This window comes from Cetorhinus maximus, chromosome 20 (assembly GCF_964194155.1).
Source record: "Cetorhinus maximus chromosome 20, sCetMax3.hap1.1, whole genome shotgun sequence".
NCBI lineage: Eukaryota > Metazoa > Chordata > Chondrichthyes > Lamniformes > Cetorhinidae > Cetorhinus > Cetorhinus maximus.
The window spans coordinates 25,096,855-25,113,734 of record NC_135898.1 but is presented as its reverse complement, the minus strand read 5'-3'; the positions used below and the strand labels follow the sequence as shown (position 1 = coordinate 25,113,734).

Below are 16,880 nucleotides of genomic sequence, written 5' to 3'. Positions count from 1 at the left end.
TTTTATCATTTTGTAACTTTGGTCCAGTGTGTCGGTGAGTAACTGAGTGAACCAGCCTGGGCTGAACATCTTCATATTAGAATTCCATGCCAGGATCAAAATTGGGTAACAACAATTTGTATTCATAAAGCATCCTAAATGTCATAAAGCGTTCCAAGGCACTCCACGGGAGAGTTGCAGAACAAAATAAGAAACTGAGCCGTATGAGGTATTAGAGCAGATCACCAAAAGTTTTATGATAGAGATGGGGTTTAAGGAGTGTCTTAAAGGAGGAGAGTGAGGTAGAGAGCTGTAGGGAGGGAATTCCAGAGCTTGAGGCCTAGGCAGTTGAAAATAAGGCAAGGTGGTTAACTATAGCTCACGAGGGAACATAGGCATCTTTCTCTGTTAGAGAGCGACAAGTGGTTACACAGCTCAAGGGGCACCACTCCACATTAAGCATGGGACAAGGTAAGGAGGCAGCTCTTCATGAATTACCACAGTTGGTACGAGGACTGAATCCAGGCTGTTGGTGTCGTCTTGCGTCATTCTCTAACTAACCAAACCTCAATGACAGCTGAAGTCACAGCCACCAATGGTGGAGCGCTTAATACCTGGGGTGATGGCCAGAGTTGTCTCTGGGGGTTGTGGTACTGGAGGAGATTAGAAATAGGGAGGGACAAGGCCATAGGAAGAATTGAAAATTAGGATGGGAACGTCAAAATTGAGGTGTTGCTTAACTCAGCGAGCACAGGGATGACATGGGGATGAGTGTTGGTATGGGTTAGGACAGGGGTATGGTGATCTATTTACGGAGGGTAGAATGTGGGAGTGCTTTGGAATAGCCAAGTCTCAAGGTGACAGAGGAACGGATGACTTCAGCAGATGGGCTGTAGTAGGGAGTCTTAGTGATGGTGCAGATATTTTGTTGGAAGCTCATCGGGGAGGGGTGGGTAACAAGCAGTTCAACCTCGGAGAGGGGTGGAGGCGGTGGTGAGCAGGCAGAGTTCCTGGCGGCTCGCTAGACAATGGCTTTTGTCTTTCCAGTTCTTAATTGGCAGAAATTTCTGCCCATGCAGCGCTAGATGTTGGACATGCAGTCTGATAATTGAGAGAAAGTGGAGGGGTTTGGAGAGGCCATGAGGTAGAACCAGGCATCGACAGGGCAAATATGGAAATGGATGTGTTTTTGACGAGACTGAGGGGTGGCATGTAGATGGGGAATAGGAAGGGACCAAGGAGCGATCCTTGGGGAACTCCAGAGGTAACAGTGCAGGAGCAGGAAGAGAAACCATTGTAGGTGATTGTCAGGCTATGATTAGGCAAATAAGGATGGAACCAGATGAAAGCAGTCCCTCCCAGCTGGATGACAATAGAGAGGCATTGCAGGAGGATGGTGTGGTCAACCGTGTCAAAGGCTGCGGACAGGTTGAGAAGGATGAGGAGGCAAAGTTTTCCTTTGTCACAGTCACAATAGGAGGTCACTTGTGACTTTGATAAAAGTTGGACGTCCAACCAGCTGCAGCAGAATGTTTATCAAGGTTGTTTTAAATGCATTAGGATGTAATATTTTTTGAAAAACTTCCTGACTTTCCAGTGACGTGTATATAATAGTATCTGCTGAGCCATCTATTGTTATTGCAGGTACTGTCAGTAGTAATGTTTGTCCTAATATGAGTTTACATTCTCCCCCCGCCGCCCAACGCTGTTTACACCGTTATGCTTACTGGAACCAAGAGGTGATCTTTCATCAACTCCAGAGATGCCTGCGAGTGAGACTGAGGGATACTGCTTCATAGTTTTCTATTCTTATCCCTATCAAAGTGTCTGGTTTCTATTTGGACATCAGGAACGTACCCATCTCCACTGAAGGCCAGAATTCCAGACGACATCAGACAATAAATGGTCAGTAGAGATACACATCTACAGTTGCCCCACATACACATGAAATACGTGGCACAAATTCCCACAGATAATAACTGGTTTATGGATAGCATGGGCTTTTAAAAGGGAGAGAGAGAGAAAGAACTCTGACAGAATAATTAGAGAAGAGCTGTGGTTGGAAAAGAATGGATTGAATGATTTTTCCAGATTTGACTGGAACTGCAGTAGAGTTTGCTCCCCTGTGACCGAGGGATTTGGAGCCATACTCTAGATATCTTTGTGATTAGTTCTTTATTTATTTGATTCTTTTGTACCATAGATGATAAACCTTTGCAAGCACAAAGCTCATGAGGAGTCCTGCAGTTTTGCTTGGCAAAGTACTGCATTAGCAGACTCAATAGCAAAATTAAAACCTTTGGAATCAAAGGGACTTTCACAGCATGGATATAAAACTAGTTGAGGGACAGAAAACAGAAGTGGTGAATGGTAGTCCCACCAGAGACTACAGTGCGGTGTTGTCCAGAGGTTGGTATTAGAATCATGACTCGGCAGATGATATGAAACTCAAAATGTAGCAAACAGTGAGGAGGGCAGTAACAGATATCCAGGAGGACAGCAACTGGTGAAATGGGCTGACATGTAGCAGTGAAGATTAGCAATTGAGGTGATATATTTAGAGATATGAAATGCATGGTACAATTTTAAAAGAGGGTGCCTGAGCAGAGAGACCTGGAGGTTTATGTACACCAATCTTTGAAGGTGGCAAGACAAGTTGTGAAAGCCGTCATAAGAGAATAATTTTTAATAGAGGCATGGAGTACTGAAGCGGGGACATTGTGTTAAGTCTTTTGTAAAACACTTGGTAGGCCTCAGTTGGAGCATTGTTTTCTATTTTGGTCACCGCACACCTTAGGAAGGATGTTGAGGCCTTGGAGGAAGGCCTTGAAGAGATTTACCTGAATGGTATTGCACCAGGGATGAGGAGCTTCAGTTATGTGGAGAAGCAAACTAGATTAAATGTGAAACTATTTCTAGTGCTAGAAGGCAGAGTAACCAGAGGACACCAATACATGGGTGATCAAGAGAACGACCAGAGGTGACATTTCTTTAGAGTCAGTTGTGATGACCTGGAATACATTGTGGGTAAAAGCAGATTCACCAGTCACATTCAAAAGAAAATTGGATAAAGATTTGGAGTCTTTCCAAGGCTGTTGGGGGGGAAAAGCAGGAAAGTGGAATAAACTGGATAGTTCAACCAAAGAGCTAGCACAGACATGGTGGGCTGAATAGCCTCCTGTACTGTCGTTCACCATTCTAGTAGCAGGTAGTCAGCAAGTCTTTGAAGGAGATGAGGTGCTGGAGTAGACCAGAAAGTCTACATGCCACTCAGCAGGGAAAATACTGTGGTTGATACAGTAGGAAGTTGAGTGCTGGTCTAAATAAGCTGATCTTGACCAGAGTTGAGTGTGGATAATTGGAGCTCAGCACATCTGGGCTAGAGAGGGAGCAAATGACCTGTCAGGCTTTGTGAACTAGTTTGGGTTCAGCCGAGATGTGGTGTGATTGACGAAATATCTGCAAGCTATTCAAAGCCAGATCCCCAGAACAGCAACCGATTCAATCTTGTTCTGTTGTTGATGTCGGTGGATGGAGAAGTGGAGGCCTGGAAACTTGCAACATTCTCGAGTCTTGTTTGAAAAGTTTTATGTGCACAATACCAAAGCTGCCAATGCTTTTACAGAGCTGAAAATTCAGAATGTTACTGCATTCTGAGGTACAAACATCAGTAGTATGTTTTTTCAAAGAATCCATTAAATGTAGTTGTGGAAATGGCTGCAGGAATGAGGAACTTTCAGTTCCGTGGATAGATTGGAGAAGCTAGGGTTGTTCTCCTTGGAGAAGAGAAGATTGAGAGGAGATTTGATAGAGGTCTTCAAAATCATGAGGGGTCTGAACAGAGTGGATAGGGAGAAACTGTTCCCATTGGTGGAAGGATCGAGAACCAGAGGGCACTGATTTAAGGTGATTGGCAAAAGAAGCAATGGAGACATGAGACATGGAGACAGTGAGTGATTGGGATCTGGAATGCACTGCTTGAGAGTGTGGTGGAGACAGATTCACTCAAGGCCTGTGAGAGGGAATTGGATTATTACCTGAAAAAGAAGAATTTCAGAACTGCGGGGAGCAGTCCAGAGAGAATGGCGCTAGACAAATTGCTCATTTTGAGAGTCAGCACAGACATGATGGGCTGAATGGCCTCCTTTGCCGTAACAATTCTGGGATTCTCCTTTGCTCTGTCAGTTGGATTGGATGAACAATGGTGGTTTGTTGCCATGCCTGGAGAATAGTAACAGGTTCCTGAGCAGCTTGTTTCTCACCAGTTTGAGGAACAGCAGTGTGCCTGGCTAATCTATTGGCAAATGACGACATTTAAATCAGGACAGCTTGAATTGGTGCCTTGGATTGACGTTGTCAGCTTGCGTTGCATTATCTACAGCCCATTCAGCCTGGAGTAAACCAGCATGGAACCACGTGCTTTGCAGGCTTGTGTGAAATAATGTACTACATTACCCTGGCATTGGGCCCACTTCAAGCTCCATATCCACCAGAGGCACAAGGAAACAGTGATACTGAGACATTGATTTACAGGCAGCCTCTACAATCCCTGCAGAAATCAGTCCTGGCTGCTCGTGGTCCTGACTTCAGGTGATTTTGAAAGTTGCTGGACCAATTCTCCTGGAATCCTTTCACATTTTTATCACAATTCCTTCCCTTTTAACTAGGAATTTGTGCTAGGGACAGTTTGCCATTTCAGCACGTACATAATGAACCACTTTCAAATAGCTTCTTCAGGGTCTGCCCTCCATGTGCCTACAGTACTATAGATTATCATAAATCCAGTATTGTAAACTGCGTGCACTCTGATTACAGGAACACATCCTTTCTTCCAGAGAGAGATTCTAGAACAGTTACTTTGGAAGCAAATAAACTCTGGACCATTTGTAATTCTTGGCCTAACTCTGCAGCCTTGTCGCTAAAGAACATCACTGGGTGTGTTTGTTTTTTTTTCACGTATTGACTTGACGTTAGCACACTCAACTCTCATCATACTCCCACTTTCAATACAGTTAGTTAAGAAGAAAAACTTGGTTCATATTGGCAAATAGGACTCCTCAAGATATGAGTTTTTCACCAGAAGGAAATCTAACAAAGGGTATTGGTGAGACCAAATCTAGAGTACTGTGTACAGTTTTGGCCTCCTTATTTAAGAACATACGAATTAAGATCATGGCTGATCCGATTGTAACCACAACTACACATTCCCACCTACCCCTAATAACCTATCACCCCCTTGCTTACAAGAATCTGTCCACCTTTGCCTTAAAAATATTCAAAGACTCTCTTCCTCAAAAGACAGTGGAGCAGAGTTCCAAATACTCATGACCCTCAGAGAAAATTTCTCCTCATCGCTGTTTTAAATGGGTGACCCCTTATCTTTAAACAGTGACCGCCTAGTTCTAGATTCTCCCACAAGAGGAAGCATCCTTTCCACAACTCAACCTGTAAAGACCCCTTCAGGATCTTATGCAATTATGTCCTTTCTTGAAATATATTAGAAGCAGTTCAGAGAAGATTCACTTGGCTGACTCCTGGGGTGAAGGGTTATATTTTGAGGAAAGGTTGGACAGGTTATTAGGGATGGGTAATGCTGTCCTAGCCAGTAACGCCCACACCCCATGAAAGAATAGAAAAGGTTGGGCCTGTATCCATTGGAGTTTAGAAGATTGGGAGGAAATGTGACAGGGTGGATGCTGAAAGGATGTTTCCTGTTATGAGAGACATTAGATCCGGTTTAAAAATCCAATTAAGATGCAGATGAGGAGGAATTATTTTTGACGGTCGTGAGTCTGTGCACCCCAGAGAGCAGTGGAGGCAGGGTCATTGAATAATTTTAAGGCTGAATTGGATTCTTGATTGACAAGGGAGTGAAAGGCTATTGGGGGTAGGTGAAATGTGGAATTGAGACCACAAACTGATCAGCCATGATCTTACAGTCACATGAACAAGGAGCAGGAGTAGACCATTGTCCCCATTAAATGCTTCACCATTTAATAAGATCATGGCTGATCTGGTAGTAACCTCAAATCTGCATCTCACCTACCCCCGATAACCTATCACCCCCCTTGTTCACCAAGAATCTATTCAGCTCTACCTTAAAAATATTCAAAGACTCTGCTTCCACCATCTTTTCAGGAAGAGAGTTGACAAGATTCACAACTCTCAGAGAAAATTTCGCCTCATCGCCATTTTAAATGGGCGACCCCTTATTTTTAAACAGTGAACCTAGTTTTCCCACAAGAGGAAACATCTTCTCCACATCCAATGTCTTAATGAATAGTGGAGCAGGCTCCAGGGCAACATGGCCTACTCCTTCTCCTAAGTTGTACGTTTGTATACTTTTGGAAGAGTGATCACTTGAACCAATTTATGCACAGCAAGGCCTCACAAATAGTAGATGAGCAGAACAGCCAGTTGATTTCTTCAGATGGTGCTGTTTGACAGGGGACCAATTCCAGGATGTCGAGATGCCCCTGCTCTCCTTTGAATAATACATCCACCTGAGCAGTCTCACCTGAAAGACTGCACCTCTGACATTGCAGCACTCTTTTAGTACTGCACTCTCATATCAGCCTAGATTATGTGTTCAGCCTTCTGATTCAAAAGTTGCCAGCTGTCCCTGGGGCAAGCCCTGCACAGTTTGACCTTGTGCTGACTGATAAGTAGGTGTTTTGTAGCTTCAGAAAATAAAAGCCAATTGTCAGATTGTGATGGGTGCCTATCATAATAATCCCATTCCTTTTCACATTGATTTATGGTATAAGGAATTATAAGTATCTTCACTGCAGTATGCCATCTTGTGTACCTGGCAATCGGGTCGAAGGTGGAGGGATCTGGGCATGGGGTGGTGGTGGTGAAATTTCATGAACTGCTTTGTGTCCCAGTTTCACTTAGTAATTCATAAATGATTGCACCTGCCTGTCGTTGATGAATTGTTGCCCTTTCAGCTACTGGCTTGTGAGTTTTGGGGGAAAAAAAGTGAAAATGCTTTTTCTTTAAATCAGGCGGGCCCACCTGCGACTTTGCTTGGAGCGGTTGAAAGAATTGGTGCCGGTGGGAGCTGAGAACACCAGACACACCACACTCAGTTTACTCATGAAAGCCAAATTGCATATCAAGGTGAGTTCACTGGGGCGGAGAAGCTGCTCGTGTTTCGGTCCTGCCCAGGGAACCGCTGGATGAGATCGCTGGGTCTCTCACTGGCAGCACTGCTGTTGTTCACAAGTAAGTCAAGGGCTGGAGGGGCTGGTCCCATTCAATAGCGCCAAATTGAAATCTCTTCCTAACTCCATGGCATTTGGATGTTGCTGTTCTTGGCTAGAGCTTGTGTATTGTGCATGCTTCTAGGTTTTCAACAAATGCTTTTTAGGATTTTAGGAGTTTAGTTAGGGTTAGAATTTCTGGAGGGTTAGGTTTAGAATTTCTGGGCAATTGAATGCGGCTTTACACTTTTGACTGCAGCCGACACCATTTCTGAAAGAATGACCTTCGTAGTTTCCTGGTCTCTTCCCTCCAGCTACTACGGCAGTGCACTGCATGATCACGTCACCATCTTCCGTGCTGTTAATGCACAAGAGAATGTTCAGCAGTAACGTTCATGTCAAATCCTACCAAGCCAGTGTCCCGGCACCCATTGCCTCATTCCGATTTTGACTCCTACGGACGTTTAGGAGTTAGACCATTGAGCAGAAATGAGGCAGCTTGTAATTATACAGCGACTGTAATGTCGCAAAACCGTCCCAAGACAACTCTTGGCTGAGGAAGTTTGATACTAAGCCACATGAGATGTTAGAACAGGTGACTAAGAGCTTGGTCAAATAGGTAGGCTTTGAGTAATGACTTAAAGAAGATGAGAGAGGGGTTTAGGGAGGAAATTCCAGAACTAGGAGCCCAGGCAGCTGAAGGCCTGGTGGAGAAGGGGCTGATCTAAGGAGGGAGGAAAAGAACTTACCGCCCAGCAAATGGAATGAAGCTAAAACTTTTATTGTATTGCTTTCATTGACATAGGAGTTATACCTGCACACCTCATCAAGAAAGTAGAATTGGCATTAGAACAGTCCTGAGGGGCTGACTGGCCTACCCCTGTTCTTCAGTCCCTTGTTTATTTTCTTTCCCCTCATGCTGGCCATGCTCGGGGATACAGAGCTGTTGAACTGCCAGCAGCAGAGAAAGACCAGGTTTTTTTAAACCTCGGTTGCCCTGAAAGTTTAGCCTGACTGTAGCTCGCCTGCAGAGAGAGCCTGTTGCCTGACTGGTTGGACTTAGCCCCTGCTTTGTCATGGAGAAAGCTAGTGCTCCACAGGAATGTTTGACCCTAACTGGTCTCAATGGATCCAATCTGTGTTTCGGCGGGGGGGGTGTGCGCGGGGCATTCACATGATATGTTTGGCTCCTCACCCCGAAAGCTGAAAGTCCATTACGCCAACAGGTTAAAGGCAAGGATATTCACTCTTGAGAACTTTCCGGTAAACCCCTGCTCTGTTGGTCAGTGTGAATGTGTATAAGCAACATTCTGTGGGTTTCCTCCTCAGACACTTGAAGAAGTTGACAGAAGGGCACTTCATCAGATTGACCAGTTACAACGAGAGCAGCGTCACTTGAAGCGGCAGCTGGAACTGCTAAGCGTGGAGAGAACGCGGATGGACAGTATAGGATCGACTGTTTCTTCGGACAGATCCGATTCTGATCAAGGTAACGCCGTAAAGCAGAGGTTGCATCATCATTATCTGCCGTGCCAAGCTTCTGACAGTACTTTGTGTGGCATTGATTGAAGAATCCCTAAAATTCTTAATTACATAATTGTGAAGTTGCTTTAGGCACGAATAGGAGAGTCTATTTTGACAGTTTGTGTTTTATCTACATGCTCAACCTCTTTAGTCACATAGCAACAGAAAGGTTGTGCCATTCACCCTTTGTTTTGGTTCCAGGATGAGGTGAGTGAGACTTGAATGTGTTTAACTAAAGTGCTATAAAGTGACTCATGCAATTGGTAGTTCAAAATCTTGAGCAGCTGAGTTTGAGCAGAAGTATAGACAGGGCTATTACAGAGCAGTTTGTTTTCCCCCTCCTTTAGGAACCGAGACTTCAAGGTAAGACTGGAGGAGTGAAGCAGTTAGCAGAAGATGATGGCGTGTGCTCCATTTAGACTTGGGTCAGGGGCCGGGGTCCGGGGTCTTGAAAGAAAATTGGTCAGAATGCTGTTAGCGATTTGTGAAATCAATCATTGAACAGGATAGCGAAATAATACTACAGATCATCTGCCGAAGAATGGCTCTTAGGTGGGAACTGTTTCCCATCACAAGGGTGTTTTAAAAGGAGTCACTAAGCATTCCAATAGATGCAAGAAACTTTGTAATGTTCCTGGCTGTTAGGTTACAAGTCAGGCGGCAAATAATTTCCCATTAAACGTATATGCACTTTTAAAAAGTGGGTGAGGTAAGGATGGCAGATTCCCTTCCCTAAAGGACATTGGTGAACCAGAGGGGTTTTTATGGCAACCAGCAATGCTTTCATGGTCGTCATTATTGAATTAAAATTTCACCATTTGCCGCGTTAGGATTCGAACCCAGGCCCCCAGAGCATTACCCTGGGTCTCTGGAATACTAGCCAGTGACAATAGCACTCTGCCACCACCTCCTTGAGGCCTAGTAGAAGAATAATCCCGAGGCCCAGGCTCATGTTACTGGTTCAACTCCCACCATGGCCGTTATTGAAATTTTAAATTCAATTGAGGATTCAAAATATGGAATTAAATTCTGGGGTTGTTCTCCTTAGAATGGAGAAGGCTGAGGGGAGATTTGATATGTACAAAATAGTGAGAGGCCTAGATAGTGGCTGAAAGGGTAGTGGAGGCAGAAACTCTCAATCCATTTAAAAAGTATCTGGATGTGCACCTCAAGTGCCATAACCTGCAGGGGTACGGACCAAATGCTGGAAAGTGGGATTAGGCTGGGTAGCTCTTTTTTCAACCAGCACACATACAATGGGCCAAGTGGTCTCTTTCTGTGCCATGAACATCCTACGATTCAATGTAACCGTGAAAGTATAATCGATGTTGTAAAAACCAACCTGGTGCACCAAGGTCCTTTAGGGAAGGATATCTGCCATCCCTACCTGATTGGGCCCACAGATGTCTCCAGGCTCACAGCAATGTGATTGACTTTTAATGCCCTCTGAAGTGGCCACTCATTTCAAGGGCAGTTGGGGATGGGCAACAGATGCTCACATCCCGTGGAAACTCCTGGAGACACAAAGGTATTCGCAGCAATTTGAAGTTATAACTTATACAATAAAAGTGGGGGAAATGTAAAATGGCTGCATGAGCAAAATGGAGGGAAAAGCTCCTCACAACGTTGGGTCATAAAGGTGATATTTCTCTGTTTCCTGCAGAAGATATCGACGTAGATGTGGAGAGCACGGAATATCTGTCAGGAGACCTGGACTGGAGCAATAGCAGTGTGAGTGACTCTGACGAGCAAATCAGTGTGAAGAGCAACTGCAGCGATGAGGGCTACTTCAGCACTGACAAGAGAATGAAACTGCTCCCAGCCCCCCTCAAGGGCCAGTCCAGCCTATAAGGAATACCAGTCCAGTCGGAACCTTGCAACTCCATTGTTGGATTTAGTGTTCAGTAGCACAACATGTCTCTTTTTCCCCCTATTCACCAAGCATTATTACCTCCTGGTACTTCACAGTTGCCCTGAAGACAGTGCACACCGTTTTAAGAATGCAACAAAGTGCAGAAGATCTGAAGGGGGAGAGGAAGAGGGCTTTTCTCTCTAAAGGGACGCCTCATATTTTCACAGGTCTCGCTTTTTCTTTCATGTGCTTGTTTGTGCGCACGTTCTTTCCATCTTTTTTCACCTCTCCACCATCCCCCCAACCCCTCCCCGGCCACTTCCCAATTACGTTTGGAGGCACTTATAATGCTTGCATCAGTGTCGGGAATGAGAATTGTTAACAGCTGCAAGCACGTCACAAAGGGTGCTGCATCATGCCACATGTGGGCTGTAAACCCATTTCGCCCAGGAACTCCAAGTGGCAATTTAGTATGACGCACATGTTGCATTACTCACATTCTCTAGTTTAAACTTGTTTATGATACAAGAAAAGTTACCTCATGTTTTCAACAAATTCAGCAAAAAAAAGCATCAATTTTTATATAACTCTTAATATGGATTAATGAATATGGGTTTATTTATAATTGGTACTGTTTTTGTTACCAATCAATAATGGTTAAATTTCAACTGCATTTTATTGGATTGGGTGTGCTAGCCAATTCCCCTTCCCTCTCCCATCCCCCTTTCCCATTGTAACAGATGGATACGGTGCATGTAGTTCCTCTTGAGGTAGACAGCAAAATCATTCTGTAACCTATTCGAGGAATGGCAGTGGAAACCCTGTGTGAAAACCTGTCTTTAAATGTTAATCTGTCAAGTCAGAGAGGCCTCTTGAGGTGGGGGTTGGGGGGTGGGGGGAAACAAAACCTGCACTTTGAAGATGGTTTGCTTGAATTCACTGGCACTAGCCTGCCTGAGAGTTCTTTGGGGCCTATCTGTGTTCTAAGATAGCCTCAAATCCAATACAAAGGTTTTTCAAAATATTGGTACTATGAAATTCTCTAATGATTGTAAACCTATCTTTTCCATTTTGCTTTGAAGTTGAGTCTCAGACTCTGGGTCTTTCTGGTATGTATTGTGCCTTCTGAGTTTGGTAGCAGTGGGAGGCCCCGTATTCTTTGGATGGGGGGCATTCCCCAAGTGGCCCAGGCTTAACTCATCCTTGATATGCAGCTGAAGACTGTGGGTGTTCCACATCATAAGGCAATTTAAGTGCACATGATGGCATAAACACCGGGCAGCAGGATTATAACTCAGTTGGCATGATGTCCAGGACCCATATTGCCCAATGTAATTTGCACTTTGCCCATGCCACAGGCAAGCATCTGCTTAGTGAGCCGCAGAAATCCCTGTTCTGTGTATTTACTCCCTGCTAAGCAGTCACCTCAAATCACGGGCCTTGAGCTGATACCTCTCCAACTCCAGTCAGCCTAGCTGTTTCCATTCCTGCTGCAGTACTGGAGAGGTGACATTGCAGCCTGTTGGATGTACAGACCACTGGGGATAAAATAGAGGGTGCGGAAAATGAATCTAAATACTCCAATTCAGTTAGTCTGGAAGTTTGAGGATAATCCATCGTGACTTTCCTGAAAGTGGACAGACTACTTTTGGTGAGCTGGCTGTTTACTATAAATGCTGTGCAGACCAAACTCTGGTTTCTGCTTGTCTAGACAATAGTGACAGCGTTCTAGGTTTTTTTCATTTTGTTTTTAAACAATTTATTTCTTGTCAAACCCTTAGTCTCATTATTTCTTTAACCTGTTGTACTGTGAAAAGGGATTATTGCTCCCTTTTCTGTTTGAAAACTTTTTTTTTTGTCGTCTTTGATTTCTCAAGCACTTGCATTATGAAACCCAACCCTTAGTCCACTGTCCTCTGCGAGCAAAGCAAGAGGCCACCTTAGAAAAAAGGTCAGTGCTAATGTCTTGCCTTTGCACTACTTAAGCGAGACCTGCACTTCAAGACCTGGTACAGCAATTCCAAAGCTGTTTCTGGCTGCTAGAAGATAAAATGAGCTCTGAGTTCAAAAAGGGCACAATTGGTACAAAGGATTCCTCTTGTTTTTAAGGAAACTGTGACCTTTCCTGGCAACTTGGACCTACCTGGCAGTCTTTCCTAGTGTAGGCCACTCGTACCCATGTGTTGCTTGTGTCAGCAGTTCAGTTATTAAAACTGTGACAGTTGCACAGTGGGTATCTCTGACCACCATGTATGAACCAGCAAACATCTGTCAGAACAATGAACGAATGATTCTCACTTTATAGCCTGTATTGGATTATTTCTCTGGGGCCCACTGGAATCAGTCTAGAAAGGCAGCTGAACAATGTGGCTTCACTCAGCCTTCATAGGAATTAGGCCAGTGTTAAATTTGAACGCTTGTGTTTCTGATGTATTTTCAGCACTGGTGCCACACTTGACATTTTCCCTGGACTTGCATCAGTACAGCACCAAGCTGCAGATGCCAACTTCAACTCGCAGACTGAAAGGCTGCCCCCAAGAAGTGGCCTTGTGCCTGTTTGACTGAGCTGTAAGATTGCAGCTGTATCGAAGACCCTGACTTGACTGCTTTTAATTATCCTCCCCTTTGTTCAGTTTTCACTTCAACTCTTTTTGCAATCAGAAGTGTGCGTGCGCCTGTGTGTTTGTGTGTGTGTGGAACTCTCTTTTCACGGTCCAACTCTTACCCCCAGTCATTGCATAGGGAGTAACTTCACCTGTACTTGGGTGCCAGCACTGATCCCAACTACAGCACTGTCCCCAGTGGTTTTACTAGCTTGCACTAGTTGAAAAGTGAGAAACTGCTCACATTGTCACCTCTGCCCACATAAAAGCACTTACAAAGCTGATACAGTATGCTCCAGCTATTGCCCCTCCCCAGCATTAATAACTTACTGCCTTCGGGTGGTGAGAGAAATTATGTGGACGAAGCTCTACCATTTTAAATTGGTGAGAGGAACCACATGGCAAACGCACAAATTCCTCTCAGAGGTGTGTATGCCTTTACTGATCACATCAGCATGTACTACTTCCCTTTTTAAAAAATTTGCTGACAGATTTGGTACAATTTTGTTTACCCGATGGGCAGGAAACGAATGCTGAGCATTCCGCACATTGTACCAATGACGTCACTCTGCTGAGCAGAGCTAATACACATTTTCTTTTTGTTTTAAATGGCCATTTCTCTCCAGACATATATTTCTTCTCTTTAGATGGCGTTTCGTTTCCAGTTGTGCCTATGATGCACCAACCCCACGATTGCACTAATCTTTTTCGCACTAATGATGGGCACGAAGGAATTTTCTACTTAAAGCTGCAGAATTTTTCTCTTTTTGCATTGTATTGCTGATTAACAAGGTTAAAAATTAAATGAATGCTCAAAAACAAATGTTGTCACAAGACATATTGATACAAATAAGCCTCAACGAAAAAAAATCATACTTTAAATCGCCCCCACTATTATCCTCATTATCTGACCTGCAGGCCCCAGTACTTCGTGGTGTTATAAAAGTGAAAGTGCTGTGTTCAGACACAGCAAAATCTTTAGCTGGTTGGCTGTTTGCTAAAAATGCCTGCTGAGTAAATTTCTCATCCGCCATTCCACCTTGGTTAAACGCCAGTAATGAGGTGATGGCATGATGTATGTCACAGTTAGGACGACGATTTTCAATGTTTCCCTAATGTTGAACAGTGTAAAACAAGTGTGGGGTATGACCAGGTTTTGTTTGGCGTGCAGATTGCAATTATAAAATGCCTTCATAAGACTTTGCAGAGTGCCTGTATCGTTCGCGGACTGGGCACATCTGTTTTCATCTGTCATCGTGCAAACGAGAGAGAGAGTCGCATTGTTGGAATAAGCCTGCCCTTTTTGTACCTGAACTGAGCACTTTTGGAACTGCAGTACAAAATGCCTCACAGAAATGTTTGATGGATTGACACCGTTTCGCACTGGTGCAACTGTGCCTTCTCCCCTGTTGCGTTTTCCTACTGAAATTTGTGCATGGTATCCTCCGCAATCTGTGGGTTTCAAATGGACAGTGAGCATGTTTCTGGGTCAGTCCCTGTGTCCCTATTTTAATAGTAAACTCTCAGGTTTTGTCACTGAGATTCGAACCTTGTGCATTTGGATTTGAGTATGGCTGAATTGCTATCAATAATTTGCTGTCAGAGCAAAAGGATGACGGAATACTTCAGAGCTGGTTCATGATGCCTGTTTCGACTTTTTTGGTACGTTGCACTTAATATGTAGGCTGGGCTTAAGAATGCCAAAATCCTTGTGCGTTCTTGGGCACTTCAGTACTACAGGTCAGTTATGAATGTTCTAGTCAGTCCTCTGTAGTGTTGCAAAAAGGGATTTGGAGCAGTGGTTTGTCCAGGTGAGGCCAAGTTAGAGAGCAGGGGTGAGGGGAAACGGATGTAATGCAGTCCCCATTTTGCAGGCACACAGCCTGTCCTTTCCAATAAATTCCAATATCCACATTTCTACAGAAACTGCCTCTGTAATCTGGTCACACTGTAAAGCAATACTTGGTGTAAATATGTATAGTCTCCTGGTCACTCAGAGTGCAACACTAGGGAAATAGGAATGGAATAGGTTTGCAGCAGAGGCGATGCGTCTCGTTTTTCCCCCATGTTCCTCTCGCAACCCCACTGACACCTGGCTGGCAAACTCCCTGAAGGAATTGTCACAGGCATGGATTGCAGATGTTGTCAGATTACAGAAAATGGCCATCTACTGAATGCCTAGGAATGAGCATCCATGTGGCTTTGCTAAACTGCTCTAGCTACTTTAATGTTACCTTCTGGCTGTCGTCCAGTTCCAACAACAGACTGTATGTATGCATCCCTTTCATCAGCGTTTCAAAGGCTGCATTTTTTAAAAAAAGGCCTCCGCCCAGAGCAAGTTTTCTTTTAACATTGTGTTCATAGTCATGTGTGGGAGGGGCACGATTAACGATGCAGCAATGTTGGGGGGTGAGGACGGAAGACTGATGGGATTCATTTTCAATTGAAGAGAATTTTGACCTCTTTTATTTCCGATTTAAGCTCTCTTTTCAGTGCTTTGTTCCATCTCCTGTTGCTGCATCAAGGGAAAGGAATTGTGCCAAGTCTCCACAGAGGCAAACCTGGAGCCAGCTACTAGGGAGCTACCTCCCTCAGTCACCTGGCCTCTCCATAGTTCAGAGAGAGATCGAGAGTGTGGGGAATTGCAGATGTGATCCAGTGTGCACCACTCATTAACCACATTGGCCATTGTTAGAATGAGTCTATTCTGTCCCCTTTGGACCTGATGGCTTTTCTCTCACTGTCCTGTTTAGTTTCAGTCCAGGCTACAGCTCCTTTCCTTTCACTCATCTTTCTTCCCAATATTCCTTTCCTGCCGCTTCCCAAGCTCCAAACTGGATCAGCTGGGGAAAAAATAAATAAATTTTTAATCACCAGCTGAATCTTCAAACATGAATCTGCACAACAGATCGACAGAGGTGAGGGCCTAATCCTATAGTTTTCACATTGTGATTATTGTAAATACCTCGTCTTTTCCCCCCCCCCCGTCAGGACCATACAGTGGTGCTTCTTATTCCAGGTAGTATGTACGTTTTTAAGCTACTGTATGTGTTAGACGTATTGCTGTGTATATGTATACTTAATGTATTGTTCAACTGTTGTATAAGATTAAAAAAAACAATTTATTTCATTACTTTACTGTCCCTGTTATGATATGTAAACAGCGGTGTGACTTTTTATTCCACAGTCAACAATTACGGTCTTTTATTTTTAATCACCTTTTAGTGGTACAGTGACCATCAGTTTCAGGTATACCACGAGATTAGGGCTGAGGCTTGTCGGTGTGGAGTTTGGGGGAGCATTACTCCGCACTTGGCTGTGTTGCACCTGACCTGGATGTGTTCAATGCTCCTGTTTTGTGTGTCTGAAATGGTGAAAAAGCTCTGTCCCCAACACGGATGCCTCCTCATGTTATTGCGAAGAATCAAGAGTTGATGCAGCTGCATGCATCAAGAGTGCCCAGCTACAAGCAGTTTTCGATCAAGTGGGTTAAGTTGGTGTACAAGAAGCTCACTTAAATTGGGAGTGTAATGTATCTCCGAGGGTCTCAAAAGGGAATGTTCTAGCTTGCTCCACTCCTGCAGTCACCACCGAATAGTTCATTGTGCATGGTTACTTGAGGCTCTCTTTGCAGTATTCACGCATTTTCAAGGCATTACTGCCTTGAAGTGTCTGCTCAAAGCATCAAGAACGTGATGACCAATGTGATCTGAAGTT

At 44.2% G+C, this 16,880-nt stretch overlaps 1 protein-coding gene across 2 annotated transcripts in view; it reads left to right on the top strand.

Moving 5' to 3' along the window:
• mxd1 (MAX dimerization protein 1) overlaps window positions 1–16,296 on the top strand; it is a 40,258-nt gene extending 23,962 nt beyond the window's left edge. Inside the window, exons 4-6 of one of the 2 annotated variants that reach the window (XM_078565799.1) lie at window positions 6,987–7,101; window positions 8,514–8,673; window positions 10,375–16,296. In XM_078565799.1, the coding sequence (XP_078421925.1) occupies window positions 6,987–7,101; window positions 8,514–8,673; window positions 10,375–10,559 (460 nt within the window). In that variant the 3' untranslated portion in view covers window positions 10,560–16,296. Of the gene's footprint in view, window positions 1–6,986; window positions 7,102–8,513; window positions 8,674–10,371 lie in introns of both variants that reach the window. The other variant, XM_078565798.1, reaches the window with a different exon arrangement.
• The last annotated feature ends 584 nt before the right edge of the window (window positions 16,297–16,880 follow it).